Source organism: Coffea arabica, chromosome 11c (assembly GCF_036785885.1).
Source record: "Coffea arabica cultivar ET-39 chromosome 11c, Coffea Arabica ET-39 HiFi, whole genome shotgun sequence".
NCBI classification, from domain to species: domain Eukaryota; kingdom Viridiplantae; phylum Streptophyta; class Magnoliopsida; order Gentianales; family Rubiaceae; genus Coffea; species Coffea arabica.
Genome location: NC_092330.1, coordinates 1,563,983 through 1,589,776, shown reverse-complemented (window position 1 = coordinate 1,589,776; position 25,794 = coordinate 1,563,983). Strand labels below are relative to the sequence as shown.

The 25,794-nt window shown below is 31.7% G+C and overlaps 1 protein-coding gene across 5 annotated transcripts; it reads right to left on the bottom strand.

The window, feature by feature from the left end:
- Nucleotides 1-8,154: 8,154 nt before the first annotated feature.
- Nucleotides 8,155-19,118, bottom strand: LOC113715631 (F-box/kelch-repeat protein At3g23880). Of its 5 annotated transcripts, none has more exons than XM_027239888.2 (4): nucleotides 17,666-19,118; nucleotides 9,468-9,551; nucleotides 8,595-8,795; nucleotides 8,155-8,462 (listed from the first exon to the last, which is right to left on the bottom strand). In XM_027239888.2, the coding sequence occupies exon 1, from the start codon at nucleotides 18,845-18,847 to the stop codon at nucleotides 17,666-17,668; it is 1,182 nt and encodes a 393-aa protein (XP_027095689.1). In that variant the 5' UTR covers nucleotides 18,848-19,118; the 3' UTR covers nucleotides 8,155-8,462; nucleotides 8,595-8,795; nucleotides 9,468-9,551. The 5 variants fall into 5 exon arrangements, with proteins under 5 accessions (XP_027095689.1, XP_027095685.1, XP_027095687.1 ...); XM_027239884.2 differs by having other exon boundaries at nucleotides 8,595-8,800; nucleotides 17,666-19,117; XM_027239886.2 differs by having other exon boundaries at nucleotides 8,599-8,800; nucleotides 17,666-19,117.
- Nucleotides 19,119-25,794: the final 6,676 nt, after the last annotated feature.

Sequence of the window (25,794 nt, the reverse complement as noted above, 5' to 3'; positions counted from 1 at the left end):
CCAAATTGGTTCCTCCATATGTACTATGCATTAGAGCAACCAAAAAGAGTAGGCCTTTTACATTCACTGATCTAGCAGGATTTTAATGTAAAAAAGAATAGCTATTGAAGATATACCTTGCCTTGAAAGATGGTACTCATCGTAGCTTGTGGGACTTCTATCCTATCACGTCCAAATTATGAAAAAAATCAATAGACACAACAATAGAGTTTACTGTTAGTCTCGCACAATACATTCCTCCAAAATCTTGCCGTTTGGATTGCTATTTTTAGGAGTTGTTGCTGAAAAATCTACTGTAGCGATTTAATGTATGTGAGATAAAAAAGTGATTGAGATATATATTCACAGAAAATGTAAAAATTTTTCTGCAGAAACTAACAATCCAAACAAACAAATTATCATGTGCACTTCTATCAGCAAAACTATTTTTATACTAATTTACATATAGCAATAATATGAGTATCACGAGAAAACTAGTGGCGGAGCTAGAAATATTATTTAGTGGGGACACAAATTGACAGTCATATTTTTTAATTAACAAGTGACTGGTAATAATAAGCATGTATTTACGAAAAAAATTTGATTTAATATCAATAATGACACTTGCTAAGCGTAAAAAAATGGTAAATAAACCAAGATTTTAAAAAAATGAAGATGTACCAAGTTTTGGCACTTTGGGATCGGATTCTTTAACTTTTATTTAGAGTTGGAGGTGAGTTCAAAGGCACGTTAAGGATCTCTTCAATTAAGCAGTTTGAGGTAGGTGGTGTTTACTCCTCTATGTTTTATGAAATGTTAAATATAAATTTTCTCAATTAAATGCTTTATATTAATACATGTAAAATGGAACATGTGTGCTTGTTTAAAATATTTTGCTATGCTATGTTTTAGGATACGTAATAAGTGACTAATTTACGTAATAATTGTATGATATTTTATATTATTTTTAGTCACTTTGGTTATATTATTGGAAGAAAATGAATCATTTTGGCTATAATTGGTGAAAAATGCTTTTAAGTAATTAAATGAGGTTTTTATCACTTTTTACTTGGATTTTGTGTATTTTGACAGTTTTGACACATTTTCGTATTTTGGCTATAACTTGAGCTACAATGATCGGATTGAGATGATTCTTAAACCAATTTGAAGATAAGAGATAGATCTACAATTTTGGTGAAGACATCTGAATCCAGTTTGAAGGTTTTCCAGGTCAAAAAGCCGAATTACAGTAGCTAATTTCTATTGGTCGAAGCTGAAACAGGGCAATGAGCAGGTAAGGGTATTTTGGTCATTTCTCAGTCTACACAAATTCAAATGAGGTGATTCTTGATGAATTAGAAAGCTAACTCAAAGAGCTACAAGTTTTATGTTTTGGTCAAGAGCTAAATCAGCTTTTATCATCAAGAAAAGTTTGGTTGAAGTTGACGCAAAATCGGAGCAGAGCTGGAAATTGAACGAAAGTGCACCAAAACGTCACTGTAGCAATCCGGCGGGAACTTGGCCGGATTTCTGGTCGGATTGTGGTCAGAGAAGTCTGCTCTTTACGTGGAAAACTCAATTTCACCTCCACTAAGTCACATGTGATGCTAGACATGTGAGAAACATTCCCAGCTATAAAAGGGAGGTGTAAGCCTCACTTCTTGACCAACTTTCACCTTTATATAGCCAAAGCTTGCAAGATTGAAGGGATATAGAGAGATATACAGGAGAACTTGGAGAGTACAGAAATGTAGCTCTTTCATCTTCTGAGTGTTAGGTTAGCATTAGTGTAGACTGGTATAGTTCATCCATTCTTGAATGTTAGCTAGATTAGGATGAAGATGGAGATGAAGAAGGAGGAGTTGAAACTCAAGTGACATGGGTTATCTCTTCTCCAACTCTTTATCTTTTGTATCAGATTCTTAAGTATAGTTAATATGCAAGTTCTGGATTTTGTGTTCAATATGTGTTTCTAAAGTTTTTGCCTTGGGTTTGGTTGAACTTTCTATAATTATTTGGTTATTTGATTGCTATGATTTGAGCAAGTTATTTAGCTCTTTGGCTCTTTAAATCATGATTAATCTGGTACCATTGATTGTGATTATCTAAGATGTTGTTTTCACAATGAAAATTGAGATTTAACACTAGTTTAAGAAGTGCTAAACATAGAGAGTACGCTCATGAAAGTAGAGGTGCACCTATGTGGTTTTTAGTGTTCATTTCATGTAATTTCACTAAAGAAATGAACTTGTAACTAATTTTATAACCATGAGAATAGGTATGGATTAGTTATAAGTATAATTGATTCACTACGAAAGTAGGATTCAAATGCATAAGGAAATTACACCATAACTAGCCTAGATATAGCACTCAATGATCCGAATATAGCGCTTGCATGAGTAGTTGGGGATTCCACAACCTAAGGAGTTTTTATTTGTTATTTTGTGTAATTTCAGTAGGTTAAATTTGTTATAATCCATTGATAGTCTAAATAATAGAGAAGCTTTAGTAATACCGGTAATTGTTCACTCTTTCCTGTGGGATCGACCCGATATATACCCTAAACTACTAGTTGACCTATATACTTGCAGTGAGCGGATGTAATTCGGTTTTTTAACTTATACGTATGTAAAATACCCGTCAATACAAGTGGCATATTTTCATGAAATGAAAAAAATATGCATGTGACATGTAAAATGATTTTATATTACGAAAAGTTCTAAATAGTCATGAAATAAACAATAGGGGTTATAGTCCTATCATGTATGACGATCAAGTGAAGATCAAGGAAAATGATTGATAGGTTATGAATAGTTTTCATGAAATGAAAAAATAATATGCATGTGACATGTAAAATGATTTTATATTACGAAAAGTTCTAAATAGTCATGAAATAAACAATAGGGGTTATAGTCCTATCATGTATGACGATCAAGTTAAGATCAAGGAAAATAATTGATAGGTTATGAATAGTTATGGTAGCCATTGTGCCCGGTTGATTGACTCATGTATGAGTAGATCAAGTGAAAATCAAGAAAAATGCTTGATCTACTGCCCTTCTAGAAGGGGTTAAACTCTACACTAAGTATTTAGAAACCAGATAGTACATGTACTTATTTATGAGTTATGTTTATGAAATGAGATGACATGATTGGTATTTTCTATGATTTGAAAATATGTTCAATGAATACAATTATGTCATGTTATATGTTTTCCATGCCACATTCGGCGAAGGTCACCTCTAGAACCTATGGGTCTAAGTGCCACATCGGATGAAGGCCACTTATGTATATACCGCTCATTTTCAATGAAATATATTTATGTAATATATGAAAGGGATAATTGCAGAAACCTCCCCTGAGGTTTCTGACAATTGCTATCACCTTTCCTAAGGTTTGGAAAATAGCACTAATCTCCCCTGAACTTAAGATTTTGATAGCAACTTCAGCCCATGTTAGAGAAAGTGCCATTAAAAATGTCTTTTGGGAAGTGAGATAATAATTTTGTTCCATTTATACCTTTTTACCTCGGTAGTATTAGTAAAAGAATGAAAAACATTATGAGATGGAAACAATTAGTGAAACTCAGATGATACATGTGCAAAGCGAACAACGATAGTAGTAAAATTTGAAAGAAACAACAAACATATGTTCAGAAATATGAGGTTCTAAAACATATAAAGAGACTGTTAATCAAACAAGAATATTCACCTTTGATCCGTATAAGAGAGTTTCTTTTTGTCATACTTTATAGTATATCGATTTCACACTATTTACTATATTTCATACATAGCTATGTTCTCTCATGATCGACATAGCAATTTCATCATACTATAACTAACACCTGAACTTTGTGTATTAAGTTGAGATGATAAAGGATTACTTACCTATCATCTTTTGATTGTCACAGATTTTTAATAGAAAAATTTTCAGATTTTGCCTTGATTTCTGCTTTCTTTCTCCTTTTGTTTCATGAATGCATAAGAAAAATAAACTCAATCAAAACCACTAAAACTTATTCTTTTATGAAGTCTTACCTAGATGTTTATTTCTCCTACATTTTATTGCTTCTACTTCTCTTCTATGTAGAAAATATATGATTTACATTGTTCTCTCAAGTATTGTCCATTACAAAATGGCACCATCTTGGAGCATCAAAATGACACCATTTTATAAGTGCATTTATAGTGCCTAATAAAACAAAAAATAACCGTTAATTTTGTTTAATTAGTTATATTAGACTTGTTTACTGCCCTAATTTTTTTTTTGCCCCAAATTTGTTCACTAACAATCTTAAACTCTTAGGGTATAGGAGTAAATTTATCCTATCTTATGCCAACTATAGGCCCTAAATTCATGATAGGGGAGGTTAATGCTATTTTCCAAACCTCAAGGGAGGTGAGTGCAACCATCAGAAACCTCAAGGGAGGTTTATGCAATTATCCCTATATGAAATGATCCAAATGTTTTTATTTGATGTATGCATGTGGTATGGTGTGACCGAATTTGTAAATGTATATAGTATGTATATAGTTACATGATCCGACAAAGGAATAAGTACTATCTATGGGGCGTACATCACTCAACCAATGTCTCTTTATTTTTTTTCTTACAAATCAAGAAAGATAGATCATGTATGTTTAGAAGACAAGTGAGAAAGGTAAATAGACATATGTTTAAATTCTAGGAAGATTGAGTAAAGTATTTTTGTAGATGTATTTAGTGAAATGTATGTATTTAGTTTTAAATTTTTATAAGTTATCATCACAATATCGTGTATTCGTGGGAGTGAGATGTCACAGGTACGGCGTGCCACGTTGCAAATCTAATCTAGGAATCTGGATTTGTGGTGTGACACAAACTATAAGCAATACCAAAATGCTTGGAAATATTTGGTTTTTAACACATTCGAGTATGCATATTGGTTCTTGAATGGCAAGAAGAACATGAGACTTCTACATTTGAGAATTTATCCAATTGCTGTCAGTTTTGTAGTTTATGATCCATAATGGAAAAGATAATATTTTTTATGTACTGTAGCATCACTGCTGGTTTAATTCTGGTGGTTTGTAAGAGGGATCTCGAACTAAGAGAGTTTAAAGCTCAGCTTCAAGTGTTAATACGTTCTTTTGGATCAATTTGTTCATGAATAACTCCAAGCAAATCGGTGTTGAATTTTATTTTAATCACAACTTGAAGATTGCTTAGACATGATTCACGTTCATATCACTTTGAGGATCCGTCCTTTTGTTTAGAATTTGCTTGGGTTCTAGTCTGCAAAAGTTTTGCTTGTCAAGGTTTGGCATGTTGTTCTTGTCTTTAAATTACAGGCTACGGCCCATCATGCTGGGAAGCAAGTAAGAATTCCGGCGAAGTAACAGAGAGAGAGAGAGAGAGTTTTGTTAAAATGTTGGGATACTATTAATTTTTGAATTAATCTTTCCTACACTGACAGTGTATACACTATCAGCGTTGGATGAATAACAACTATGCAAAATTTGAATTTAAAATTCAACTTTTACACACATGTCATGAATCCAACGCTGATAGTGTATACACCATCAGTGTAAGAAAAATTTACTCTTAATTTTTACCATTGAAGGATAAGTTAGGTACTTGATACAAAATTGCTCTGACAAGAAAATATTTGTTCTGGCAATTTCACCACCCAAAACTGATGGGGGTCCCCAAACTCCCACTATAAGAGACGGCTTAATAACATTTAGAGTTGACAACGATGACATGAGGTTAGTGACTCTAGGGTGCGAGGTATATAAAACCTGAGCTCAAGTTGCAATGCAATGATTAAATTTAATGTGTAAAATGTACGAAAGATAACCTAAAGATACAAAGGCAGAATCATCACCCAAATTGGATAATGCATCATCGCAAGATGTGGGGAGGGATGAAATTTGAGAGAGAGAGAGAGAGAGAGAGCCCTAGATCTCTAGGTCTTGGGGTATCAGTCTTGCCCACTAGACCAAGGTTATCTCAACAAATCAGTTTGGATTATCGCACATATTTGTCATGCTAGCTTGTACAATTTGAATAACTTCTTTTTTTTTCTTCGATTTCTTTTTACTGCTCCTTTTCTCTGAATCCCTTCTTCTTTGAGAGGAAGACCACCATGGTCTCGCTGGTCTTCCTCCCATAGGTTTCGTTTTTGTTATTTTCCTAATAAAGTCTTCTTTAAATTTTTTTTAGTGGGAGATCTCTGTTTCTCCTAAAATTTCTAGTGAGAATTTCTACTTTTCTAGAAGTTCCTAGTGAGATTTTGTGTTATTTTTCCTTGTTTTATTGTTTAAATTTGAATTTACTTCAAATCTGATTGTCAGATCTGAATTTATTTCAGATTTGGATCTATTTTGACAGATCTCATCATCTTTATTAGAGTTTACAACTGTTGATCAGCAGATCTGACGATTATAACATGCACAAAGTAGGCTGCATCGATTTATTCTACGAGTAGATGATTTTAAAATTTATGGTACTTTTTAGATCTGTTCTTAATTTCTCAAGTTTTTTGTATCTGTTAAATTATAGATCTACAAGTTTAATGCATATTTTATCTGCCATTAGGAGAGTGATGTATATCAATCGTGCTGGACGATTTCTAGCAATCCATTAATGAAATATGTTTTGTTATTAAAAAAAAAGCTTGTAAAATTTGATTTTCAAAAAAAAAAAAAAAAGAATTAGCTGAGAAGAGATGTGATTTAAAAAGTGAAGAGGAATAAGAAGAATTGGAACCCAAGACTTCCAAACATAGAGTCTTAACTTTAACTACCATATTAAGGCTACCATATTAAGGCCTCTTAGACAAATGAGGTAGCAAGTCCTTAAATAGTAAGTTTATTGCATGAGGCTAATGCTCATCTAGAGATCATTAGCAATACACTCATCCTACCTTAACCTTAGCCAAAGTCCTAAATTTGTAATCTCCACCATAAAGAAAAATAAATCTTGCCAGTGTTTTTTTTTTTTTTTTTTTTTGAATTTCGTTTCATGCCATCTTCTTGACAAGCAAAGTGTATAAATAAAAAATGAAGAAAAGAAACGAATGATAAGAAGCAATTTTAATGAAATATCTAATCATGCTTCTTATTTCCTAATAGAATTGTTTCTCCACCTTCACTTTTTTTTACCATCCAATTTCACTACCATTACATACAAAAATGATGTGAATCCATATCATGCCTTTATTTCAAGTTGGTTTTGTTGGACGTTGCATTGTCCTCTCCAAACTAATTTTGGGTTTTTAGTTTTTTTATAAAAAAGAAATTACTTCCTGTAGTCTTTCTAATTACTAAATTTCTGATTGTATTTTTTTAGTAGTACTTTATTGAAATAAATTTTAATCAACATACTAGAACTTTGAGTTAATACAAAGTTACAATATAGTAACTTTTGACTAAAGCATAAACTAATAATGAGTATATTTGGATAAGAGATTATTTGAAATATTATTTAGAATAATCACTGTAATATTTTTGTTATGTAATGTATATAAGATAAAAAAATCGTTAAAAAGATAACAAGCAAATTAGAAATTTTTATTTTAAAATTAAATGGTGAAATATAGAGTATTGAAATTTATGTTTATTAGATTGATTTGCTTAGCGTGTGCAATCTTATTTATTTCGTTTACTTTTTTGAATTTGTGTGAGACCAAAATTCGATATTCTCGTCACTTTTTTCACCGCTTCAATAATTTATTATGAAATGTCCATTAGCCAGCCTCCATCGGAATTAAACCTGAATCATCACTGGTTTCAAATCTACATTCTCTCAGAAAAATCTGAGATGGTTACATGCTCTGAATATGCAACCAAATCTACAAAAGAAACAACGAAAACAGAAGGCCATGGCCTATCAAGATATGTATAGTACTCGGAGGCATAAACCGCTCAAAAAAATAGTTTAAGAATTGCCCATCGCATACTAAAATAGTTTAAAAATTGCCCCTTTCATATGAATTTGATAAGTTCTTGGAAATCTCAAAAATGCTCCAAAAAAATACTCTAAACTATCAATAATCTATCACTCACCCTGCTTATTGATTTCATGATCAGAATTCGAAATAAACTAAAAAACTAAGGCGGTCAAAAAGCGAAATAGCAGGAAAACTTTGATAGTAATTGCAAATTTAATTCTTCTTTAAGTGCAAGGGATGTCATAAGCGTTAAATCAAGAACTTTTCTAAATTCCAGGAAATACATTTACAGCATCAATTAAGAATTTTTTCTTTGTTCCAGAAAATACATTTAAAACAGCACCAACAACTATTGCTGGCAAGCTTCTTGATCAACAAAAGAAAGCCCACTCCACCATATAGTTCATGACAGCGATGCACAAAAAATACTTTGCCAACAACCAAACATCTGAAATAAAAAAAATGGCTATGTTTCCCAGGCTCTATGTTTCCGAGTCTCACAGGCTCCAACAAAGTCCAGAATATATGATGAATAACTACAGAGTTCAGACCTGCTCAAAACATTTTAGGAAAATCCAAGTTATTACATCACCAGCAGGTGAAAACATAAATAACTATTGAAAAATTCAGACAATAATACCAGTATCCTAAGAGACACATAGGAAGAGAAAGGTAGTACCTACCTACCTACCTAGTTACCTACTGCATTTGAGAAGCAAGCATTTGAAAGCTAATAAAGTTCCAATAGCCAAAAGCTAAAGTTCATCTCTTCAACTTCCTGCCTTTTCCCAATTGACCAAATTTAAAAGCAGCTCTTGTTCATAAATGAAAGCCCTTGCTTTACCAATCTTCTCAAATCCTTGATCAAGTTTCCCTTTTTCCGCCTAGCCTAATCACCAATGAAAATTTAACCATATAGAACCCAGAAATATTTTCCAAATTGAAAATGTATTATGAACCACAAGGTCACACATTATCATCGTTTCCTCATCCACCTCTGAGTAACATAATCCCCTTTCCCCTTTCATCCACTTCTATCCAATAAATAACTCATTCTTCACATTCTCTTTGAGTAATTCATAACAACTCATTAATTAAAGCAATCTTCACCTAAGCAATTAATTTTTTGCAATTATTGTAATCATATTAACACATTCATGGACATCAACGTACATGACCAAGAAATATAATACACATTTATTATGAATTTTTCATGTACAAAAGTACACCTGGTTAAGGGTCTCCAAAAGATCAGTAAAAGGGGGAAAAAAAGATAAAGAACACAAGTGTATCAACAAGAGAAAAGGTCCCCCAACTTCCAGAAGTTCAAACAAATGTAAAATAGTTTTTTCCAAACAATTGTATTTTACAAAATCACTTCCACTAATTTCAAGCAACATAAAACTGCTCTGCTCATTGTAATTGAACTAGAGTTTGTATATATGGATTAAAAAACTTGAAGGCTGATATTTTATATACAAATTGAACATGTATCAATCTATTAGTTTAATTTGAAAAAGGGTAGGAAGAACCTGCAAAGTTATGAATAACTATACCTTTCCCTTATATTTTTGACATCCAAGAGTTGCTTAAACTGTTGTCAGTTAGAAAAATTACATCAAAGCACCAGCCTGTACTGCCTGCAAGAGCACAATCATACATTGTTCGGTTAATCGGCCCCACGCTATCTTAATCTGACATTTACATAATACAGAAGTATTTTTTGAAATTTCCATAGTTACTACCAACCAAATAATGACAAAAGAAACAAGCACAGCAAATTATATCAGCAAAACCTACATGCAAAAGCACAAAATCCTAACTAAAGAAGAAAGTCTTAAAAAGCCAAAAAGATTAAAACAATGGAGAGAACAAAATGGGTTTCGACAAAAAAGTAACAGCATTCTTTGACCCCAGTGGCATTCTTTGAACTAAAAAAAGAGGGGGTGCATATTATTTCTCAATTTTATAACACTATCAATTGGCAAGAAATAATTTGAAGAACAAGAAGGAAACTAAATCAATTATTTTACCTCCAAAGTAGAAAAGTTGATAGAGATAGATGGCAAAAATCCACTAAGGTTTATAGGAGGCATGGGAAGGATATGTCAAATGCCCAAGCATTGATTTGGCATGCTTTTGATGACAAGGAACCAACTTGGGAGTTGGTTTGAATTCTATGGAGTTTATCTTCTGATTTTTGCCGGCAGGCGTACTTTAGAAATTTGAATTAGCTGCAGGAATTTTATGTTTATGGTAATTTTCTGTTTAGTAGTTATTTTTTGGTAATTAGTATTTTAGTTGTTATAGGGAATACAAAAGTTTAGCCTTCTAGCTCTCTACTAGAATTCTACTCTAGTTAGGAGTCCTAATTAGGATTGGAATGAGCTTTGTTCTAAGGTCTATAAATGACCACTTCTCCACAAACAGGTGTCAGTTTTTTGGTAATTAATAAAATTTTCCTGCAGACTTAGCGTCTTCCTTAGGGCTGTGTGATACATCCCAACTTTAGGTGTAAGGTCTAAAGATTCCTAGGAGTGATTCTTAGAATTACCAATCAGTTTTCACCTTCTTAAGCATATTCTGCCATCCTATTCCAAGTTGCTATTATAAGTTCGGTGACATTCAATATCTAAGCTTTTCCACAAAGCTGGTGTGCCTACCAAGTTTTGTGTTGTGTCAGTTTTGGTATCAGAGCAAGGCTTTCCCATGACGACAAGAACTGGGTTAAATTTTAGGGGTCGATACACAGACAAGGAACAGGATAACATCATTAATCTTCTCTTAGAGAGGTTTGCAGTGTTAGAAGACAAAATTTTTAATACTGAGCAACAGCAAATTCCTGAATCTAGAGGCAACGGTGAGTCTGGATCTCGGGTCAAAAACAATGGAAAGGAACTAGAGCATCTCAAACAGCCTGAACACACAATTGGGAATCAATCTGGTAGGAGTGAAAATAGATTAAATCAATCTTTTGGAAGGCCACAAGCTTCTCTTTTTGACATGGCAGATCAGATTGTTCAATCACCAAGGCAAGGAAGACAAGACCCTGTGATTTCGCAGGAGACATCACAAAAAAGGTAAGAGTAGATATCCCTGATTTCGATGGAAGAATTGATCCTAAGTATTTTATGATTGGCTCGCTACTTTGCAACGCTATTTTGATTGGTATAATATGACTGATGAGAGAAAAGTTAAGTTTGCTATCATGAAACTTGTTGGACAAGCCCAAGTGTGGTGGACAAGAGTCGAGCATGACCTTCGACTTGCTGGACAACTAGACTTGACATGGGAAGAGATGAAACTGCATTTGAAGAGAAAGTACGTGCCTCTACATTATGAAACTGATCTTTTTGATGATATGAATAGCTTAAGGCAAGGAGAAATGACAGTTGCTGAATATATGAATAAGTTTGAAGAGCTGAAAATTCGCTGCGGAGGCACCGAAGGTTCAGCACAAGCTTTATCCAGATTTAAGTTGGGTTTGATACCTGAAATTCGCAAAGAGTTGATGGGACGTGACATCTACACAGTTGATAATGCATTCCAAGCAGCTCTTAGACTTGAAAAGAGCCTGCAGCAGCCACTACTTAAGATGTTCAACACTCAAGGTGGGGGGGTTAATTCCTAAAAGATTTGCTGCAAATGGCAAGTCATATAAATCAGCAGCAACTCAAGCAACTTCCAAGCCTGCAGACTGCAGAGACAAAAACTAAGGCTTCCACAATCGATGAAAGAAACAAGAACAAAGATGGATGTTTCAAGTGTGGTTTGAAGGGACACATGGCATGGGAGTGCCCGAACAAGAGAAACTTGCACATTGGCGCTGATGTCGGAGATCAGGAAAATCTAGAGGTGAAGGAAAATGAAGGTACTGATTATTTGACTGAGATAGCACAACTTAATGTTGATGATTTGGAAGAGGAAGAAGAAGACACGTCTTATCTCTCGGTTGTGAGGCGTATCCTTAGTGCACCAAAGTCACAAAAGGAAGACTGGCGAAGAACTTCAATCTTTCAAACCTTGGTTTGCTGTGGACAAGACACTAGCAAGCTAATTATTGATGGTGGCAGCAGCATGAACGTGGCTTCAGAGTCTACCGTACAATGGTTAAACTTGCCTACAGAGCCACATCCTGAACCTTACAACGTTGCTTGGATCAACAGTAGCTCTATACCGGTAACGAGACGTTGCTTGGTGTCCATTAAACATGGACCTTACAGCGATACTATATGGTGTGACGTTATTCCAATGACTGTTTCCCACATGCTTCTTGGTTGACCTTGGCTATATGACCGAGATGTGTATCATAATGGAAAGTCGAACACTTGCTCATTCAAGTTTAATGACCAGCAGATTGTCTTAAAGCCCATGAGTACTGAATCTATGAAGAAGTTTCACGAGAAGAAACCAACCAAACAAGAGAATTCAAGAGTTAACGAAGTGATCGAGACAAGGAAGAAGCCTTTTCAAATTTTGAGCAAGAAGCAATTTGAAAGGGAGAGCAAGGAGCAAGGAGTTATTATGGTATTAGTCTTCAGATTTGCCGCATGGACTACCACCTATGCGTGATATCCAGCATGCAATAGATTTCATACCAGGCTCTCAACTTCCTAACTTGCCTGCCTGTCGCATGAACATGAGTGAGTCTGCTGAACTTAAGAGACGAGTGGATGCTATTGCACAAAGGACATATTCAAATCAGCTTAAGTCCTTGTGTAGTGCCGGCTTTATTGACTCCAAAGAAAGACGGAACCTGGAGAACGTGTGTAGATAGCCGTGCAATCAACAAGATAACAATCAAGTATAGGTTTCCCATACCTAGACTTGATGATATGATTGATATGATCGCTGGTTCAACTATCTACACTAAAATTGACTTGCGAAAGGGATACTATCAAATCAGAATTCGTCCGGGTGATGAGTGGAAAACAGCTTTTAAGACGAAGGATGGACTCTATGAGTGGCTAGTGATACCGTTTAGCCTCTCTAATGCTCCCAGTACCTTTATGAGATTCATAACACAGATATTTCAGCCCTTTATTGCCCGCTTTTTGGTTGTCTACTTCGATGATATCTTAATTTACAGCAAGAACAACGAGGAGCACATTAACCATCTTCAACAAGTAATGAGAGTTCTTCGTCAAGAAAAGTTCTATATCAACTTGAAGAAGTGTACTTTCATGGCTCCTAGTGTTGTATTTTTGGGTTTTGTTGTTTCAAATGAAGGGATGGCTGCTGATCCAGAAAAGGTGAAGGCCATAGGAGATTGGCTGGTTCCTACTAATTTGAAGGAGGTTCGTAGTTTCCATGGGCTAGCTTCGTTCTATAGGCGATTTATACGGAGGTTTAGCTCTATTATGGCTCCCATCACTGATTGCATGAAGCAGGGACAGTTTCAATGGACAAAAACTACAGCTAAAACTTTTGAAGAATTGAAGAAGCGAATGACCGAAGCTCCAGTGCTTAGGCTGCCAGATTTTTCTAAGGTGTTTGAGATCGCATGTGATGCTTCTCATGTCGGGATTGGTGGAGTTCTAAGTCAAGAAGGTCATCCTATAGCTTATTTTAGTGAAAAGCTGAATGAGGCAAAGCAGAAATACTCTACTTATGACAAGGAATTCTACGCTGTTATTCAATGTATTCGCCATTGGCATCATTATCTTATTTACAAGGAATTTGTCCTATATACTGATCATGAGGCCCTCAAATATATAAATTCTCAAAAGAAGTTGGGTCATCGACATGACAAATGGGTTTCTTTCCTGCAACAATACAATTTTGTTATCAAGTACAAGACAAGTGTTGAGAATAAGGTGGTTGATGCACTTAGTCGTGTGCATCTTATTCTAACTACTAAGGCTGTTCAAGTGGTTGGTTTTGATTCACTTAAGCAAGATCATCCTCGTTGTAGAGATTTCAAGGTCATATATGAGGATTTAATGGCTGGTAAACAAGCAGAATATGCTGGTTTTTCCATCCATGATGGCTATCTTTTCAAGGGGACTCTACTTTGTGTTCCTTATACTTCATTGAGGGAGGAGTTAATTTGGGAATTACATGGTGGAGGTGCTGCTGGACACTTTGGGTGTGACAAGACAATTGCCATGGTGCAAGATCGCTTCTATTGGCCGAGTATAAGACAGAATGTTGGCAAGACTGTTGCTAGATGCCGAATTTGTCAATTGGCCAAGAGGCGAAAGAGAAACACTGGTCTTTACATGCTACTACCCATTCCACATGGACCGTGGCAAGATTTGAGCATGGATTTTGTCCTTGGACTACCAAGAACATTGTGAGGTTATGATTCTATACTAGTAGTTGTGGACAGATTTTCGAAAATGGCTCACTTTCTCCCATGTGCTAAGACTTCGGATGCTGTCCATATCGCTAAGATTTTCATCAAAGAGATAGTTAGACTTCATGGACTGCCCATGACTATAGTTTCAGACAGGGATGTGAAGTTTATGAGTTACTTTTGGCAGACCTTGTGGAAGATGTTGCACACTAAACTCAAGTTTTCTTCTTCTTTCCACCCACAAGCGGATGGTCAGACAGAAGTTGTTAACCGCAGCCTTGGTGATCTACTTCGGTGTTTGGTTGGTGATCATGTTTCCAATTGGGATCAAATTCTACCGATGGCAGAATTTGCTTACAATGGTTCAATGAATCGATCGACTGGTTATAGTCCTTTTGAGGCTGTAATGGGAAATAATCCTCGCAAATCAATTGGTTTGCTTCCATTACTAGTTAGTGCTCATCCAAGCGCTGAAGCTGAAGCTTTTTCTAAGCATATTTTGGATATATATGATGAAGTTCAATGCCGGATTGCTACCAGCAATGAAAGGTACAAAGCACATGCAGATTTGAAGAAGAAATTTGCAGAATTTGAAGAAGGGGATGAAGTTATGGTTCGTATTCGGCCAGAGAGGCATCCTAAGGGTTTCTACAAGAAGCTACATTCAAGAAGTGCAGGTCCTTTCAAGGTTCTCAAGAAAATCAGCTCAAATGCTTATGTTCTTGAGTTACCAGATGATATGGGGATTAGCAATGTGTTCAATATTGAAGATTTGACTGCTTATGAGGGACATTTAGATGATTCAGCAAGTGGGACTTCTAAGGCTGCTCTTCCACCTCCTACACGCTTACGTGAAGCAATTGAAGATGTTTTTGACCACCAAATTGTGTCCACTAGAGGGGTGGTTACCAAAAGCTTCTTGTTCATTGGAGGGGACGACCATGCACAGGTTGTACATGGATTACCGAATCTGAATTTCAGAAGTTGGATCCAGATTTCTATGAGAGGTATCAGGCCATTAACTCGCCTGGGTCGAGTCTTCTCAAGCCGGGGAGAGATGATAGAGATAGGTGGCAAAAATCCACTAAGGTTTATAGGAGACGTGGGAAGCATGTGTTGAATGCCCAAACATTGATTTGGCATGCTTTTGATGACAAGGAACCAACTTGGGAGTTGGTTTGAATTCTATGCAGTTTATTTTCTGATTTTTGCCGGCAGGGGTATTTTAGTAATTTGAATTAGCTGCAGGAATTTTATGTTTATGGTAATTTTCTGTTTAGTAGTTATTTTTTGGTAATTAATATTTTAGTTGTTATAAGGAATAAGAAAGCTTAGCCTTCTAGCTTTCTACTAGAATTCTATTCTAGTTAGGAGTCCTAAATACGATTGGAATTCTAAGGTCTATAAATAACCACTTCGCCACAAAGAGAAGTCAGTTTTTTGGTCATTAATAAAATTTTCCAGCAGACTTAGCGTCTGCCTTAGGGCTGTGTGATACATCCCAACTTTAGGTGTGAGGCCTAAAGATTCCTAGGAGTGATTCCTAGAATTACCAATCAGTTTTCACCTTCTTAAGCATATTCTGCCATCCTATTCCAAGTTGCAATTATAAGTTCGGTGACATTCAATATCTAAGCTTTTCCACAAAGTTGGTGTGCCTACCAAGTTTTGTGCTACGTCAAAAGTACATTTTTGAAAAACAGAAGTTACTATCATAAATATTTGTGGCATCCTCGAGAACCTTATATTTAAAGTATATATCTATGGGGGCTGCAGAATGCGACCCAAATTTATAAACAATGTGATAAATTGATGTTTCCATTTGAAGGTTCATTGTATCTCTGGAAGTTCTTGTCACCAAGCACAATGTTTAGCTACCAGATTGGTCCCCTGACTTCATATACTCCCTAAGTCCTAAAACAGTTTACAGAGTCCCAATTTTGCAATCCCACCAACCATCCGAAGACATTAAATTTTTCTCCCCTACATTCACAAAAAAAAAAACCTAAGGTGTAGGTACAGTCACATATGTTCTGTAAAATGAAGAAGGTTATTTAGTAATGACAAAAGGCAACCCCAAGTGATAAAATTTTGACCCTCTGAAGTCCAGTAATTCAGTTTGAAGTATCATAAGCATTCAGGGGGTTTGCACTTGACCACTGCATCAATTTGAGATTAAATGTACATTAGCGAGCCCTCATTGAAATTAAGTTGAATGATAGCATGTAAACCATCATCAGTCCTCACAAATGGGCTTCTGCAATCTCAAATGATAATCAGCACTCGATAGCCAATAGGATGATTAGTGCTAAATCTACAAAAGAAACAACATACACAAGCAGCAAAAATGATGAATTGCCTCTATCAGAAGGCTAGTTGGTCCGGAATAGACACCATTTCTTGCTGTAAAGTACTTGCTACATTAAAACAGTATCAGGATTTGGCTGTTAGATAAATTATTAGAAGATCTTGTTCTTGTGTCACTGCATGAATTACATAACTTTGGACCACCAGACAAAATAAATAGGATATCCAGAACTATGACATACAGGGAAAGTTCCTAAAATAGGTACAGTAACATAACATAAATATCAAAAGTCAACTATCATTGTTGTAAATGCTCAATTTTGGAATTATAGAAACTAAGCGTACCCTATGCACGTTACAGTTTAAATTGCTTTAGTCTAGCATACTAGTCCTGTGTTACCAATTTCCATGCATCTGATGAATATAAATCAAGCAGACTTGACAATCCTAGAGAGCTGTATTTTGATATTAACTTAATTTTTCATTATACATACCCTATTTAGGGTTGGCAGTAACTTTCTGAGGGCCAAAAGATGGAGTATACATCCTGTCGGTTTGGCAGTATAACAAACTAAGACAAAAAGCCTTTTGCAGCTTAAATCCTCCACCAAAATGCTCTTTGGCACTGTTGAAATTCTGAAGGTGATAAAATAAATTGGTCTATGCTTCAAGTATGAGACTGGATCGGGTCAGAGAACTATCAAAATTCAACAATTAGCATCTCATTCATTCTATGCAACTTATCTCTTCAAGGACAAATTGATATAAGAACACCCTGTGACAAGAATCTCACAAGAAAGAAAACTCCATTGACATCATCACGTACCATTTTCCTAAATCCTCTAATTCTATACTGCTGAATCCTGCACTATGATTCTCTGTTTTCCTTACTTGAAACCAATTCTGTTTCACGCAATGCTGCACTAAATTGAAGCTCAACTAAAAGTTTTGGAGTGCTCTGAATCCTGTTTCACACAATGCTGAGAAAATGAACAGATCTTAAATGCACCTTTTCAAGTAAAATGCACAGACAAACAAGAGCCAGACGGTCCAAATTAAAAAGCAAATCAGTAGTTTGCCATTAAAATTCAATTGTATAACTTCTTAGGAAAATAAACAAGATAAGGCGTCATAATCAAAAGCAAGTACCTAATCTTTGCATATCACCAGTTTTTCCTTTTCCTTTCCCATGCTCTCATCAGGATTCAATGGATGGACCTTTTGTAGACTTTCCAGATACATATGACACTGATAGAAATTTGGAAGTTTTGGCAAATGAATATCCCTCAGTGACTTGTCTCTCAAATCAAACACAGAAACATGGACACCATTTGTCACCAAAACTTCCTTGTTCTTCTTGGTATAGAACAGTGGTGGCAACCAACCCAACCAGCCCAATCCACCAACAACTTTGAAAGGTAAGCAACACAAAGTAGTCCATGACTCCTCCACACCATATTCTCTCATGATTAAAATCTCATTAGCATGTTCTTGATTCCAGATATTTCCAAATCGTGACATACTTAGACATCCATCCAGAACCCCTAACCCAAATATATGTGTAGAATCTCCAACATTGTACTTGGGCATTGGCAACTTGCTAAATCTACTAGCCTTTGCATCAAAATAAATTATCAATTGAGGATCCCCTTTCCTTTCTTGAATTATCCAGTGCAGGTTTCCATTGACAGAAATGCCTGAGTTAGCTAAATAACAAATTTCATAAGGAAAACAAATCCGTTTGTGAATTTTAGTACTCAAACTAGCTGAGAGAACAATCCTCCTGTCCCCCCTCCTCCCGCCAAAGAGTGCTAAGATTACCACATATTCCCGAATTGATTCATCAAAACAAAGCCCTGAAGCTTCTACAACGTAATCTTTAGCCATGAGATTAAGGTTAAACAGTCTCCTACAGCATCGGGTCGATGGATTCCACAACAATACTGTGTCAGAAACTCTGAACAACAACAGCCCATCACAGGAACCAAGAAATAGGCACTCTTGATTTGCACAATCAGGGATTTTTTCCAGTGGGCTGGGAAGCTTTTCCAGAACAAGATCACGGTCTAAAGAATAAAAAGATGGGGTTCTTTCATCCCAGAAAATTGCTCGTTCTCTACCCCTAGAAGTAATCAGACTAAATTTCGGATCGGAAATTAAAGACTTCCATGACTTACAAACGCATTTGAATCGACAGAGAGATTTGATGGGCAGTCCTGACAGAACTTTCGAAATGACTTCTTCTGGGATATGCCGCAAAAACTGACCAGTCTCTTCTGGAAGAAACTCATCAATTCCTTGGTCTGTTTCCTCCATATTTGTAGTTTCCATTGTTTTCGAGGGCGAAATTTCTGAATTGGAGAATAATATATTAAAAAAATGAGGAATTCGATGCAAAGCAGAAGAAGATGGTGGCGCGCGAAGCGTGGCTGGGGCTTAATACTTTGATGGGGTTTTGAGTTCTACTCAGAATCGGAAACAGGGCTGTTTAAGAAAGAAGGGAAGTTTTTGGTGAGGGCCGGCGATAGATACAAAATATAAAAAGGGAGCAGAAGTTTGATTCCGGGTCCGTTTTCCGTAACGAGATGAAAGTGTACATGTTGTTATAGAGGCTGTACACACTTTTCAAAAGCAACGATGGAAATTGTACACACTTTTTATAAACAGTGAAAGACATGTACATTTATGGGAAACAGTTTGCAGCCTGTGCATATTTGCCACAGAAAACATAAACAAGAGATGTCAAATACCAACATATTGGAAAGAGGCATATGATTGAAAACAATTGGGAAGATTTAATTAGAATTTATGAGCAGGGTGTAAGATTTGTGAAATTTGTAAAATGAATTAAAATGAATTAAAATGATTTAAAGTCATTTGGATTAGCTTTTAGAGTACTTTTTAAAAATTTTTATTGTATTTAAAAAATTAATTTTTGAAAAACACTCACATCCAAACAGAAGGTTTTTAGATTTAGAATTTATGAGCAAAGCGTATGGGTTACTATTCATGAATTAAAATGATTATTAAATTTTTTACTAAATTTATTAAATTACCCTCGTAACAATGTGCATTCTGTTAAATGAAATCGTGCACCTTAACTAATTCAAATTTATACTCCTATAAATATAGGTGTACATTCAAATGTACATATATCAATCATGTACATATAGGTATTCTCGTGCACCCATGATATATGTGCACATACGAATGGTAATACGTGTATATCAGGATAGATTCATAATTTTTCTACCAACAAAATATTTTTACAATTTGTGAGGCACTCTAAAATCAATTTACTTAAAAGTTAAACCATCTTTATAAAAATCCATTCTTCCAATTGCTTACTTTCAAATTTCCCACAATTTATCCAGATGAAAGTTGATTTCAATCCACCCAAGTATTTATTCATTACCAAACATCCCTTTCGTAATGACTTATTATATTAGAAACTATAATTAGCTCAAGTATCATTAATGTATTTCATGATATCATTTTCGTGAATTTCGTGGGAATATACATGGTCATTTCATTGCATTACAAATCATTTTCTTCTTCATTTTATTTTCAGGTTTCTTCTATTTTTTTTCTTTGCTAGTAAATCATTGCCATATCCAAACAATATATCAAAAATAGCACCAAATATATTTCAATTATGCATAGTTAATTTGTATATTTTAATAAGTATATTTCAATTTGTATATTTTAATTATGTATTTTAATATATATATTTCAATTATATTTTAATATATTTTAATTATATATTTTAATACATATATTTCAATTACGTATTTTAATATGTATATTTCAATTATGTATATTATATATATTATATTAATATAAATATATTTATTTCAATTATGTATAATATTATATCAATTATATCAATTGAAATAAATATTATATATTTATATAAATACATTTATTTATATATAAATTTATAAATATATTTATACAATTTTGTTTTATAATATATATTAATATGTATATTATATATAAATTATATTAATATTAATGTATATTATATATGTTATAATTTTCTAATATTATATATTTATACATACATACTATAAATATTTTATTTTATTTAAAATATATTTATAATATATTTACATAAATATTATATGTTATATAAATTATATATAATATAATATATAATATATTATACATTTATATAAATGTACACTTATACATAATATATAAATATTTATGTATATTTATAATATACATTTATATTACGTATTATATATAATATAATACATTTATAATACATTTATACATTTGTATTAATATACATAATATTAATACATGTATACATTTATATTAATTATATTAATACATTTCAACATAATATTAATACATATTTCTAATATATTAATTTATACATTTATATAATATTCATTTATAATTTTATACATTTTTAATAATATACACTTATACATTTAAATATACATTTAATTATGTATTATATATTATATAATACATTTATACATTTATATTAATATAAATAATATTAATTTTACATTTATACATAATATTAATACATATATACATTTATATTAATTATATAAATACATTCTACATAATATTAATATATATTTATAATATATTAATTTATACAATTATAATATTCATTTATAATTTATACATTTATAATAATATACACTTATAAATTTATAAATATATTTATATTATGTATTATATAATATAATACATTAATATATTTTTATATGAATATATAAATATATTTATTTATAAATATCTATAAATGTATTATAAATGCATAAATGTATATTTATATAAAATTTATAATTTATAATTTATACATTTATATAATATTCATTTATAATTTATACATTTATAATAATATGCATTTATAGATTTGTAAATATAAATGTATTATAAATGCATAAATGTATATTTATATAAAAATATAAAAATTATAATATTCTAAAAATATTCAAAAATATGTTTCAAAAATACCTCTAAAAATAATCCTAAAAAATTTACAGTAAAAGTTTTTCATATTAGTATAGTTTTTGAAAAACAACACCAAAAACAACTAATCCAAACGGACTTGTTTTTCAGATTCGAAATGCTACAGTGGTGTTTTTGAAAAACAACCCCAAAAACAGCTAATCCAAACGGACTTGTTTTTCAGATTCGAAATGCTACAGTGGTGTTTTTGAAAAACAACCCCAAAAACAGCTAATCCAAACGGAACCGGGTCCGTTTGGATTCCTTGTTTTTGGGTCTATTTTTGAAAAACTATTTTTCACATTCCAAATGCTACAGTAAATGTGCATTCAAAAACAACTCCAAAAACACCATATCCAAACAATATATCAAAAACAACTCCAAATACATATTTAATATGTTTATTTCAATTTGTATATTTAATTATGTATAGGATATATATATTATATTAATTTAAATATATTTATTTATACATATTATAAATATTTTATTTTATACAAAATATATTTTTATATATTTATATCATATTATATATTATATAAATTATATATAATATAAAAATGTAATTATACATTTATATAAATATTATATATTATATACTATATATTCAATAGATACATAATATATATTACATATTTAATATATACATAATATATATTACATATTATATATTTAATATATACATAATATATATTATATATATTATACATTTATATAAATGTAAATTTATATATAATATATATATTTATGTATGTTTATAATATACATTTATATTATGTATTATATGTAATATAATACATTTATACATTTATATTAATATACATAATAATAATTATACATTTATACATAATATTAATACATTTATACATTTACATTAATTATATTAATACATTTATACATAATATTAATATATATTTATAATATATTAATTTATACATTTATATAATATTCATTTATAATTTATACACATTTATAATAATATACATTTATACATTTATAAATATATTTATATTATGTATTATATATAATATAATACATTTATAATACATTTATATATTTATTTGTAGATATATAAATATATTTATTTATAAATATTTGTAAATGCATAAATGTATATAAATATAAAAATTTTCAATTTTAAATTATAATATACATTTATATAATATTCATTTATAATTTATAGATTTATATTATAAATTTTATAATAATATATATTTATACATTTATAAATATATTTATATTATGTATTGTATATAATATAATACATTTATATATTTTTATATAAATATAAATAAAATATTTATTTATAAATATTTATAAATGTATTATAAATGCATAAATGTATATAAATATAAAAATATAAAAATTTATATTTTATAATTTATAATTTACACATTTATACATTTATATAATATTCATTTATAATTTATACATTTATAATAATATACATTTATACATTTATAAATATATTTAATTGTGTATTATATATAACATAATACATTTATATATTTGTATATAAATATATTTATTTATAAATGTATAAATGTATATTGTTATAAAAACTATAAATTATAAAAATAATCGAAAACATGTTTTAAAAATACATCTAAAAATAATCCATAAAACATCTACAGTAAAAGTTTTTCATATAGTTTTTGAAAAACAACCCCAAAAACAACTAATCCAAACGGACTTGTATTTGAAAAACGAAATGCTACAGTATTGTTTTTGAAAAACAATCCCAAAAACAACTAATAGCACTTCATTGGGTTTGCCTTGCAGTTCTACAAGAACTAGAAATAATAGTCAACCGTATTGGTTGAGCTCAATCTAACCGTCTTTTGGCTTTGAAATTTTGTTAGGTGTGACTTGAGGATATGATACAAATTAGCCAGTAGTTGCAATGGATTTTGCGGTTCATCTGTCTCCTTAGAGGCTTAGACAAGTCTAGCGAGGTTAATTATGTGAATACTAATAGTATTGAAAACTGATAAAAAAAAAAGATAATTTTACTCTAAAAAATATTTAAAATATGAACTAATAGAGCATTTTTCTCCTAAACAAACAGCAAATAAGATTTGTGCTACCAAAATTTATGATAGTCATAAATTTTATTATAAAAAAGTAAACTAGTTAATAAAGGCGATATTTATATTAAAAGTATTGGTTGAATGATGTGCTTTTTTTCATATTTACATCAACATTATGCCATAATTTTGATATCAAAAATAGTTTTATTAGTACTAATATATAAGTAAAGACTAGTGTCATGAATATTAGGATTGTCAATGGGGTTGGGCTGACTTGAGCTTGGCTCGTTCGGCCCGACAAAAAACTCGATGAATCCGATCTTTTGGTGATCCAGTCTAAACTTAAGTCTAAAAATTAGATTCGAATTAAATATGAGTCGAGTTTGGGCCTCATTAGGCTCGGCCCTTTAATTACCTCTATATATATATATATATAATATTTATATTTTGGTATTATGTATAATTATACATCCAAATATATTATTACTAAATACTAAATATATGTAAATTATAAAATATAAAAATACATCTGAAGACTCTTCTACGAGCTTTTTTGAGAGCCAATATTAGTAATACATAATTAAATCTCTAACTTTTCTCATTGGTTGAGTAAATTTTTGTGTTGGTATAATAATGATTGATTTCTTTTTGGTCTAAAAACACAAACCATCAAGTATGTTTGGATTCAAATCACAAGGTTATAAGAAAATTACAACTTTTAAAGATGTATTGACTTATGACCACATATTTTATTACTATTTTTAATGTATTTTGAATGAATTAAATATAAATATTGTTGAAAAATTTTTGGTTTATATACTTTTTAAGAACTATTATTTATTCACATTTAGTTTTAATATTGTAGTATTGTAAATGTTAAATTAGTTTTACAACCTAATAGTTATAGTAATTATATTAAGAAAAGTAAGGAGTAATAAGTGAATTTGCGTTAAACCCGAATAAGACGCATAACCCGAATATTATGTGAGTTAAATATGAGTTTCACATTTGTTAACCCGAATCTCATAGCCCGAAATTTGAAAATGTTATAAATTAAATGAGTTGAACTCAAAATTATGAAATTCCGACTCATTAGACCCGATTGACAAGCCTAATGAATATTGGGAGGATTGCACAATGGTTGCACGCTTTATACTCTCTTATGATCAAAATATAAATAACATATTTGACTAGCATTTTATGTAAGACTAATGGTCTTTGGAGTATTATCATGTGACTATTTATTGTATTTTATCATATTCTTATTTTTTTCAAAATCAAACTTGTTCTTCTATTTGAATTTTATTTCAGAGTAGTCAGAAGAACCATTTCCTTTTCATTTGAAGATCCTACCAAGTTTTTAGTATAAAAAATAGCAACTAAAAATGTCTCTTACCTTGAAAGGTTGTACTCATTTTGACTAATGAAATTTTTGCTATATTTAACCATTGTAGAATTTATCGTTAGCATGACACAGTACATTCCTCTAGAATCTTGATATTCTCCCAGATTATGATAGAAATAAAATTCACAGGGTCTTTATTAAAATCACCAATTGGATCAAATGATCATGCAAAACGAAAACAAAACTAGGCAATCATTTTCTACTTTCTTTAGAAACCATTTTCTAATGAAGTTTCATGAAATATTTAAATTAGACTTATACTCTGTATTACGATCTTCTTGTTTTTGTATTATGAAACTAAACTGAAAGTCTAGAAATTTTTGTCACCATCATATGAAGGATGTATATTGTCTCTTCTTTGAAACTGAGTCACATCTCAATTGGATACTTCTTTGGGTTATCCATACTGTATTCCGTTAAACACCCAATGTAATATTTCTTTTAATTTGATTAAGAGAATAACTGTAAGAGGGTCAAAATCTGATTTGCTAAAATTGTGATCTCTGATAAAAGACATATTCACCAACTTCAAATTCTTTTTTATACACTAATAATATATTGTTGATCACTACAATGCAACTTATACTTTGATCACATCCCACCCTTAAGTCATCATTCACCATCGCTCTTAATTGTAAATATTATGATTCTTTTTCCTTGATAATGGGATTCTATTCAAACATACTTATTTATGTGAATTATGTTATGGTGGGGGATTTGATAGCCCTTGTTTTTACTAACTGACGGGTATTTTACATATACGTACAAGTTAAAAAATCGAATTACACCCGTTCACTACAAGTATACAGGTCAACTAGTAGTTTAGGGTATATATCGGGTCGATCCCACAGGGAAGAGTGAACAAT

What these genes read in the sequence shown, in the direction of transcription:
- LOC113715631 (XM_027239888.2), bottom strand. Translation starts at nt 18,847, where the DNA reads ATGGAAACTACAAATATGGAGGAAACAGACCAAGGAATTGATGAGTTT.